Consider the following 10,578-nt stretch of genomic DNA (forward strand, 5'->3'; position numbering starts at 1 on the left):
GCTCTGAACCACAGTGTGGTGAAAGTGCTCCCCCAGTGCTGTTGGAGGGGTGAGATGTTCAGGCTTTTAACGCAGCAATAATTGAAAGAATCCTAACTTGCATTTTTATAGCATTGTAAAATGTTCCAAGGGTGCTTCACAGGAGGGTCATCAAACAAAATGTGACACACTGGGTTCAATCATACCAGGATTCAACCAAGAGGCAGTTTTGTTGAGATTCACAGTGGGTTTTTCTTCTTGGACGCCTAGCAAGTTTTCTTGCGTGATCGTAATAAATTTGGCTCAGTAACTCGATTACTTTACAGTACTCAAACACCAGAGAGAGTTTGCTTCTCTTTCACATCTATGATTTGATTTAACTGTTTCTTCCAATTCCTGAACTTGAGAGTTTAATAGCATTTATCTTGATTAGTCACACAACTGAGGTCAAACTTTCTTAACTTCAATAACCCCTTCAGAGCTCCATTCAAACATTCCTCATCTGGAACTTTCAAACCAAACCCTTAGACTGAGGTGACCTATTTCTTGACTGTTCTGAACTAATTCCATCAGGAGACACTGATTCTTCCAACTAACTTCAACCAGCACTTAGTCAAAGTAAAATCAAAAGCTTTCCAAGGTTTGGATGTTTCCTGTAAACAAAACAAAAATCAATTCACAATCCTTCTAACTGAAAGCAAGCTAATGCTCTTCAATATTTACTCTGATCACTCTTAAAGCTCTCCCAATGCAAAAAAAATTCCTATCACTACTGTAGGAAATCTGTCCCTCTCATACTCTTTGTTTTAAATAAAATCCATGGCTCCAAAAATACTGACATTGACCAAAACCCAGATGCCACTAGTTCAAAATCCAATTCTAAGACAAATGATTTTAAAATACATTTAAATCTCCCACCTTACAGCACAGTAAGTGTAATTTTGTACATGTATGGATTATATATGTATGTAATATGTCTAAATCAGGATGGTGTCCAATTTAGAGAACTAGGAAGCTATGTTGTAATTGTAATGTTCCAATGGCTGTACCCCTTTTCCTTCACCTCTTTGTTTATAGGTATTACATCCAAAGTGCTACAGTGGAAGCAATGCTCCCAGTCCATTATGCTGTAGCCCAGCCCACTATTCGGCTCCTTCGCCAAGTGCTCAACTTCATCCTCCACAAGCTAATCTGATTTTTGAAGAGGATTAAGCTGCAGTTAGTAATGAGCATCAAATTCTAATGAAATGGCTGTCAGCGTAAATATTCACACAGGTACTTATCTACTAGATTTATGGAAACCAATAACAGTTTGAAATCTATTCCTATCCCTACATTGAGAGTCTTACATAAAACTATTATTTGAAAATTTGATTTATAGAATAATAAGCCTGTAATTTTTTTCATGGCGGGGGGTGTTGCAAAAATTGAACTTCAGTTAATAGATACGGCAAGTCACAAAGTGCTACATATATTTTTGTGTTATCTTAATTGCCGTAGAAAGGTATTTTTAAAATTAAACATTTTGGATGTCTTCCTAGGTTAAAGCAGCTTATATTTGTGTTTTTTTTAATGAACATGCAGTTTGTAAGTCAGAGTGTAAAAAACTGCACTACATCATAGACATTGGATGGTTTGCCACAAACATGTTCTCAATATGAGAAGGCCGTAATGTCAACCAGGCCTTTGAAAAACAGGAACACAAGTAGTTGGAGCAGAAATAGGCCCGAGGCCCCTCAAATCTGCTCCACCTTTCAGAAAGATCATGGCTGATCCTCAACCTAATCCTTGATTTTATAAAATCCAAAACTATATCGATCTCTATCTGGAACATGCAATATCCTAAGGTTCACAACCCTCCTGAGTGAAGGAACTTCTCCTCAACTTGATTTAAAGTGGCCCACTCTTTATCCTCTTTCTCAATTGCACAGATGAGGGAAACGGCTTTTCAGCTTCTACTTTGTCAAGCCTAAGAGTTTTATGGTGGAGAAATCTGAGTGTTTCCACTCCAAGTGATGCTAATTTCATAATATACATGTTTCAATATGAGATCACCATTCATTATTCTAAACTCCACAGAGTATAAGCCTATACAAAAGAAAAACAGAATGAGGTGATTCCCAACAAGAACAGTGAGAATGCGGACTGGCCAGTCAGTCCAAATGTTAATCGCTTTGGAAAGGGACACCACTCAAACTCTTGAACCTGTTCTACCATTCTGTCAGATCCGGGCTGCCTCAGTTCCATAATCCTTCATAAAATAGCCTAAGAAAAATCTACGAATTTCAGTTTGTTCCAGAAATCCCCTGAGCCCATAACATGACACAGTTTACCTCTATTTGCACTCTCTTCAGGCACCATGTCCTAAGAGAGTGTTGGCAACCATGGACTTCCATATGGTTTTGATAAATGTTAGTCCGTGATTATACCTGGCCAAGTATTGCAGTGGCCTGCATTTTCCTTCTGCAGGATGGCTGACCAGGAAACTCTCCTGCTCTTAGCTGCCACCATCAGTCCTGTTGGAAGGGTTTTTGCAGGTTGGCAATCAACCCGTTGGGCCGTGTTCTGAACCCACCTCCCTGGGCCATCAACATATCTGTAGTGGGGCTCAAACCTGGACCTTCAGGTTCAGGGTCAGAGGCTATCCCTGATGGACCATGGGATCTCTTTAATCCTTTAACCAGCCAGACCTGGGACTTCCTGCCAGTGAAGCACGATGCAGAAATGCCAGCAGATAGGAGGGAAGCACTGTTACCAATAATAATTTCATCTGGTCATGTTTCTTACTTACTGATGTTATGTAGCATAGCAATGGGCAAGTCCAGGAAGGCAGGCATCACGTAGATTTGATCCTGAAACTTATTGGGAGGAAAGAAAGTCTTGGGTAAATGGTCCTTCAAAAAGGAAAAAGATTTGCTCTAACAAACTGCTTAGGAGTGAGGCTTGTGGTCAGGTGATGCTACGAATACAATACATATCATATTGGGGAAGTTCTCTATTCAGTTGTAGTCTAGAAAGCTCACCTGAAGTTGACATTCCATTGCTGGAGGTAAGTTGGAGAGATAAAACACTGCTAAGCTCAAGATTAGGAAGATCTTGGAATTTCTGCTTAAAGGGAACTGCTGGTCTTATAACTGACCTCCACGAGGGACCTTGTACAGATTCCAGTTGAGCACAGGTTTTGCTTAGCTGTGACACACCCATGGTTAAAGAATCCACTCACCAGACCACAAAGAAATGATTATCACACGGATGAGAGCTGCCACTGCCTATAACCCAATATAAGTTGCTGCCTCAGAGATAAGCAAAATACACCAAGGTTTACAAAGATTGTGGAATGTCCTTTTACTGATGGTATTGGGCCTCTGTATATCTTTTTATATTACTGAAACTATTGTATTTTTGTTTACATGCTTATGTATTGGTCTATGTAAAAGTAAATATTTTTAAATGAAAATATGAAAACCCCTGTGTGTAAATGTTATTTCATTGCAAGACAAAAGGTGCAAAAACTGGTTCATTAATCTGTATTTTATGTAAAATACTTCACTGTGTTTAGTTGTCTGTGATCCTGAGCCATATTACAGCCTTTTCGTGATACATCAGTCACCTCTGCACTAAAAATGGAATTATCTGATCATCTGAATTCAGCAATTTGACGAACATATGAAAAATGATCAGTAATCAACACCATTCGGCTATTTGAATCTGCTTTTGCCATTCTGGAAATAAGGAGATTATCTCCTACAATCAACAATAACAGAAATTGCTGGAGAAACTCAGCAGGTCTGGCAGCATCTGTGGAGAGAGAAAAGAGTTTATGTTTCAAGTCCAGTGATCCTTCTTCAGAACAGATCTCACTGGACTCGAAACATGAACTCTGTTTTCCCTCCATAGATGCTACCAGACCTACTGAGTTTTTCCGACAATTTCTGTTTTTGTTACAGATTTTCAACATCTGCAGTTCTTTGTTTGATTTCTTACAATTAAACCGTACCCATCACTGAAATATAAGACTGCAGAAAGAATATTAATCTGTTGTGCACTGTGCATCATCGATGCTGGTTAATAAAAGCCAAGAGTTTATGAAACACTATTGTCCTTTATCTGTGACTGGCTGACGGGTGGAAGGTGTTGTCCACCCCAACCTTAAGTTCACCTGGACCATCTCTGATACCTCTCTCTCCTTCCTGGACCTCTCTGTCTCCATCTCTGGCATCCACCTGGAAACCGATATCCATTTCAAACCTACCGACTCCCACAACTACCTAGAATACACCTCCTCTCAACCACCTTCCTGCAAAAAGGCCATCCCCTATTCCCAAATCCTTCGCCTCCGCCGCATCTGCTCCCGAGATGAGGCATTCCACTCCCGGACATCCCAGATGTCCTCGTTTTTCAAGGACTGCAATTTTCCCTCCACAGTGGTCGAAAATGCCCTCGACGGTGTCTCCCACATTTCCCGCAACTCATCCCTCACACCCCTACCCGCAATAACAACCGAAACAGAATCCCCCTCGTCCTCACATACCACCCCACCAACCTCCGAATCCAATGCATCATCCTCTGACATTTCTGCCATCTGCAATCTGACCCCACTACCAAAGACATTTTTCCCTCCCCACCCTTATCTGCTTTCCGGAGGGACCACTCTCTCCGTGACTCCCTTGTCCACTCCACACTCCCCTCCAGCCCCACCACCACTGGCACTTTTCCCTGCAACTGGAGCAAGTGCTACACCTGCCCCTACACCTCCCCCCTCACCCCCATCCCAGGCCCTAAGAAGACCTTCCACATCAAACAGATGTTCACCTGCACATCTGCTAATGTGGTATACTGTATCCACTGTTCCTGTTGTGGCCTCTTCTACATCGGGGAAACCAGGCGGAGGCTTGGGGACCGCTTTGCGGAGCACCTACGCTCAGTTCGCAACAAACAACTACACCTCCCAGTCGCGAACCATTTCAACTCCCCCTCCCACTCCTTGGACGACATGTCCATCCTAGGCCTCCTGCATTGCCATAATGACGCCACCCGAAAGCTACAGGAACAGCATCTCATATTTCACTTGGGAATCCTGCAGCCCAATGGTATCAATATGGACTTCACAAGCTTCAAAATCTCCCCTCCCCCGATCGCATCCCAAAACCAGCCCAGCTAGACCCCGCCTCCCTAACCATTCCTCCCACCTCAAGCCCCACCCCCATCTCCTACCCACTAACCTCATCCCGCCCCCTTGACCTGTCCGTCCTCCCTGGACCGACCTATCCCCTCCCTAACTCCCCACCTACACTCATCTTTACTGGCCCCATCCCCGCCTCTTTGACCTGTCTGTCTCCTCTCCACCTATCTTCTCCTTTATCCATCTTCTATCCACCTCCCCCTCTCTCCCTATTTATTTCAGAATCCCCTTCCCCTCCCCCATTTCTGAAGAAGGGTCCCGACCCAAAACGTCAGCCTTCCTGCTCCTCTGATGCTGCTTGGCCTGCTGTGTTCATCCAGCTTTACACCGTGTTATCTCAGATTCTCCAGCATCAGCAGTTCCTACTATCTCTGATGCTGAAAAGAGTCAGATTTTTAAAAATGCATATTTTAAAATGACAATCATTGGTTCCTGATCAGACCAGTTTAATGGGGACCCACATCATAGATTGACAAGAATCATTGACAAAAACAGAAGTTGCTGGAAAAGCTCAGCAGGTCTGGCAACATCTGTGAAGAAAAAAATCAAGAGTTAACTTTTAGGGTCTGGCGACCGTTCCTCAGAAGCTTTTCCAGCAAGTTCTGTTTTTGTTTCTGATTAACAGCATCCGCAGTTATTTCGGTTTTTATTTCACAAGAATCACAGAATTGCTACACTCTAAAGAAGGCTACTGAGTCCATCGTGGGGATCACAGCAGGTCAGGCAGCATCCATGGAGAGAAAGCAAGCTAACGTTTCAAGTCTAGATGACTCTTCAGGTGGTTAGTATTCCCTCAAGGATAGAAAGTAAAAGGGGATCAATCAAGGTGTATACAATGTTAAAAGGATTCAGTACAGAGAAAGTATCCTCTCTGACGGGCAAGACGAGGACATTAAAATTAGATCTGGACCATTTAGAAGAAAAATGGGGAAGGGGTTTTTCCACACAAAACACTGGTACAAATTTGCAAAACTGTGGGGCAATTACAGTTTTCAAGACAGGGAATGGTAAGATTTTTATCAAGTCATCAAAGAAAAGGTGAGCAGTTCAGATCACAGATCAGCTATGAATTAATTAAAAGCCAGAGCCAAGGGAATGAATGGCCTATTCTTGTACTGTTTCTAAGATTCCTGCGTCAATATATCACAATAATATGCAGGCCTCACAATAACAATTGGGTGTGTACACAGCTCATTTTCTTATTAAAACTTTGGAGCTATTTTTTTTCCTCCACATGTTTTTCCCAGGGCAGTGGTGCATGGGGGGAGTAATCTAATCACAGACCTGGGTCAACTGGCATAATGAACTGCAGATGCTGGGAATCTGAAACATAAACAGAAATTGCTGGAGAAACGGAAGCAGGTCTGGCAGCACCTGCAGACAGAAAGCAGAGTAATGTTTCAAGTCCAGTTCTGAACAAAGGGTCACCAGACCCAAAACGTTAACTCTACTTTCTCTCCGTAAATGCCACCAAGCCTGCCAAGTTTTTCCAACTATTTCTGTTTAGGTCAGCTGGAAAGTGGTCACTTGAGGAAAGACAGGACTACTTTCTGAAATCATTTGCTGTGAGTCAAACTTCCTGGGTAAGTGGCCATTTTTATCTAGAGCACATAGTTTTGCTCCCCATATCCCTTTGAATACCTGAGAGGCTAAAAATCTTATTGCTGTCTTCCTTAAATATATTCAACCAAGGAACATCCGTAACTGCTGGAGTCTCAACCCTCTGAGTGAAGAAATTTCTCTTCATCTCAGTCCTAAGCGATCACACCCCTATCCTGAGACTATTCCGTGTGCTTAGATTCCCCAGCTTGAGGGATCGTTCTCTGTGCTTACCCTGTCAAGCCTCTTCAGAATCTTGCATGTTTCAATGATATCACCTCATTCCTCCAAACTCTAGAGTATACAGACCCAATCTGATCAGCCTCTGATCACAAATAATCTTCTCATCCCAGCAACCAATCTGTTGAACCCTCACTGTACTGCCTATAATGAAAGTATCTACCTGCAATTTAATAATTCTGTAGCTTACTGTAATCATAAAATTTGTGAAAATACATTGAAATATTTCAACTTGAATTGTACAGTGAATTCTGTTATATTCAACTTGTCCCCAAACAGCATGTTCCACTCATTATAATTGGAATAGTTTTAAATATTTAGGTTAAATAGGTAGATCAGAACCACATGCTTTTTAGCAGGTGTGGTCTCACCAACACTCTCGTGCAATTGTAACAATACTTTATTCTTGTACTTCAATTCCCAATCAATTAAGGCCAATATGCTATTTCTTGCTGTACTTGCAACCTAACTGTCTGTTTTCCTTGCCCAAATGTAACATCAACAGTTACAAGTGTCATGTCACTAAGACATGAAAGAGATTGAAAGAAAACTGATAAAACCAAATTGTACGCTCTTGTCTATTTAAAAGTAAACCTTTAACAAAAACAGAAATAACTGGAGAAACTCAGCAGGTCTGGCAGCATCTGTGGAGAGAAAGCAGAGGTAACGTTCCAGTGACCCTTCAGAACTGATTGTAGCTAGGAAAAGGTGGCATTTATGCTGATGATGGGCTGAGGAGAGGGGGAGGAAATGATAGATGGAGATGGAGGCCAGGCGCCAGAACTAAATCTTCCTGGCCAGAACATGGTTGCCATCAATCACATTAAGCAAGCTGAACTACAATTCTGAAAAGTTCCACCAGTAGTTATAGGGAAACAGTTTAGACACCATCGTTCTGAGTCTCTCACCCTTCATTGTATGGGCACTGCAGTCAATAACAGAAATAAAACTATACGGTATGTCTCACCATCAGGGACCGGTAAAAAAGGGAGAGACATCGAACCTTTGCAGAGGTGCTAATAGTCCCATCTAACTCCTAAGATGAACAATGGATCCTTGACCAGACAGATAGAAACTAATTGTTGCATTGAAACTAACTCCTTAATGAATCCCTGGCTTTTAGAAAGTTTTGATGTTACATTTTTCTGGATCTTGGTCAATCTGCTTTTAATACTAGAACAGGCAAGAGCAAGCAGGTCATTGTACAAGATGTTTCAGCCATAGTACACAAGGAGTAGGAAACTTGATCCTCCCAGGCTGTGTGCCTTTCACAGAATATAAATCAAGAGTACTAAAAATATATTGAGGCTCCTCAGAGTGGAATAGAGTATACGGAGAAAAAAAATACGTATTTCACTTTCTGTAATTTCCCATTTGAAATGTTTTCCACTCTGGCTACATATTTGACATGGAATTAATCTGTAAATATTTAACACTATTCCAATTATAATGAGTGGAACATGCTGTATGGGGACAAGTTGAATATAACAGAATTCACTGTACAATTCAAGTTGAAATATTTCAATGTATTTTCACAAATTTCATGATTACAGTAAGCTACAGAATTATTAAATTGCAGAAAGCTATTAGGCCCATTGTGCCTTTATCACTTCTATTACCTAGTGCCAATCTCCTGCCTTTCCCCCATATCTTTGCACAGTATTACTATCTGAAAAAAACCATCCAATGCCCTCTTCAATGTCTCAATTGAACCTGCCTCCACTAAATTTCCAGGCAGTGCATTTCACACCATAACAACATGCCGTGTGAAAAAGTGTTTTGCTTTGTTTGCACATAATTTTAAATGTATGTTTTCTCATTCTTGGTTCTTTTACGAGCAGAAGGACATCTAGAAGGACAAGGGCAGCAGATATATGGGAACACCATCACCTCCAAGTCACTCATCATCCTGACTTGGAAATACACCACCGTTCCTTGACTGTTGCTGGGTCAAAATCCTGGAATTCCCTCCCTAATAGCATTGTGGGTCAACCCACAGCAGGAGGACTGCAGCGGTTCAAAAAGGCAGCTCACCACCACCTTCTCAAGGGCAACTAGGGATGGGCAAGAAATGCTGGCCAGCCAGCGACACACACATCCCACAAATGAATAAAAAAAAAGCGTTGCACTATCCTATCTTTGAAGAAAAGGCATTTCAGGCTGCCTGGCCCAAGTCTAAGTCTTCTCAGAAGCTGAATTTATTTGACATTAAATTACTGACTGAAGACAAGAAGAACATAAAAATTTGAATTTGCCTCTCTTCCCCTTGTCTGTAACACTAGTTCCACATCTTTTTTAAAAAATTTACTTTACCAAAGTAAATAATCTCACATTTCCCTACCTTATGCTCCAGCATATATACATAGGTATTAGGAGCAGAAATTGGCCATTTCGACGCCCACCGTTTGAGATGATCATGGCTGATCTAATTGTGACTCCAACTCCAATTTCCTGTGATACGCCCTTTGAATCCCTTGTCAATCAATATTCCATCAACTCAGCGTAAAAAAAAAATTGCCTCCAATGCTCTCTGGGGAAGAGAGTTCCAATGACCTTCTAAGAGAGTAAGTTTCAGATCATCTCTGCCTTAAATGGAAAATCTCTTATTTTTAAAGTTCTAGTTTCACCCACAAGGGGAAATATCCTTTCAGCATCCACTCTCAAGTCCCGTGAGGATCATAGATGTTTCAATAAGGCTCTCTCTCACTCCTCTAAACTCGAATGGATACAGGCCCAAACTTTCCTCTTAAGATAAATAATACCCTTGCACTCCCACACCTCAAACCTAGGAATCCATCAAGAACCTTCTCTGAACTGTTCCTAATGCCATTGTTTCCTTTTTCAAATAAGGAGACTGAAACTGGACGCAGTATTCTACATGTAGTCTCACCTACACCCTGCAAAACTTCAGCAAAAACTTTTTGTATTCCACTCCCCTTGCAATAAACAACTTAAATAGATCTTAAAAGCAACAGTAGGCCATTGGCTCTTTCAGCCTACTCTCCAAGGCTGATTTGGTTGTGGTTTCAGTTTCATATATCTATTTGGTCCCATAACCCTTGACTCCTTTATTTATGAAAAATCTCTCTAACTCGGTTTGATTTAAAGATTCAGCCTTCACCACCATTGGGGAAGACATAATCCCACTCCTATTACCCTCTGAAACGAAAAAATTACCATCTCTGACCTAAAAAAGATTTCTTATTGTTAAATGATATTGGCATGTTTCAGTCTCCCCCATAAGAAGAAACAGCCATTTTACCCAGTCTCCTCAGAATCTTAAATATTTAATAAGACGACCTTTTTATTAACTCCTTTTGACTGATCTTTTTTCAAATGAAATAGTGGTCACTGTTCAAAAATTACAGGAGATCATTTTAAAGGGGAGTCAGTGAAAGGAGGTAATTTTGAGGGGAGTTCAGAGAAGAGAATGGTTTTGGGAGGGTTCAGTGAAAGGAGGTAATTTTAAGGGGGGAGGTCAATGAAAGGAGGTAATTTTGGGGAGGGGTAAGTGAAAGTGGGTGGTTTTTGGGTGATCAGTGAAAGGGGGTAATTTTGAGGGGGTCAGTGAAAGGGGG

General features: G+C 41.4%; 1 protein-coding gene across 1 annotated transcript in view; it reads left to right on the top strand.

Annotated features, from left to right (window-relative positions):
* The window catches only part of c18h12orf56 (chromosome 18 C12orf56 homolog), a 62,076-nt gene extending 58,322 nt beyond the window's left edge, over window positions 1–3,754 (top strand). The window contains exon 13 of the mRNA XM_048607454.1: window positions 1,057–3,754. Within this exon, the coding sequence (XP_048463411.1) occupies window positions 1,057–1,174 (118 nt within the window). The 3' untranslated portion in view covers window positions 1,175–3,754. The remainder of the gene's footprint in view (window positions 1–1,056) is intronic.
* Window positions 3,755–10,578: the final 6,824 nt, after the last annotated feature.

The sequence above is a fragment of the Rhincodon typus genome, chromosome 18, assembly GCF_021869965.1.
Source record: "Rhincodon typus isolate 14 chromosome 18, sRhiTyp1.1, whole genome shotgun sequence".
Taxonomy (NCBI): domain Eukaryota; kingdom Metazoa; phylum Chordata; class Chondrichthyes; order Orectolobiformes; family Rhincodontidae; genus Rhincodon; species Rhincodon typus.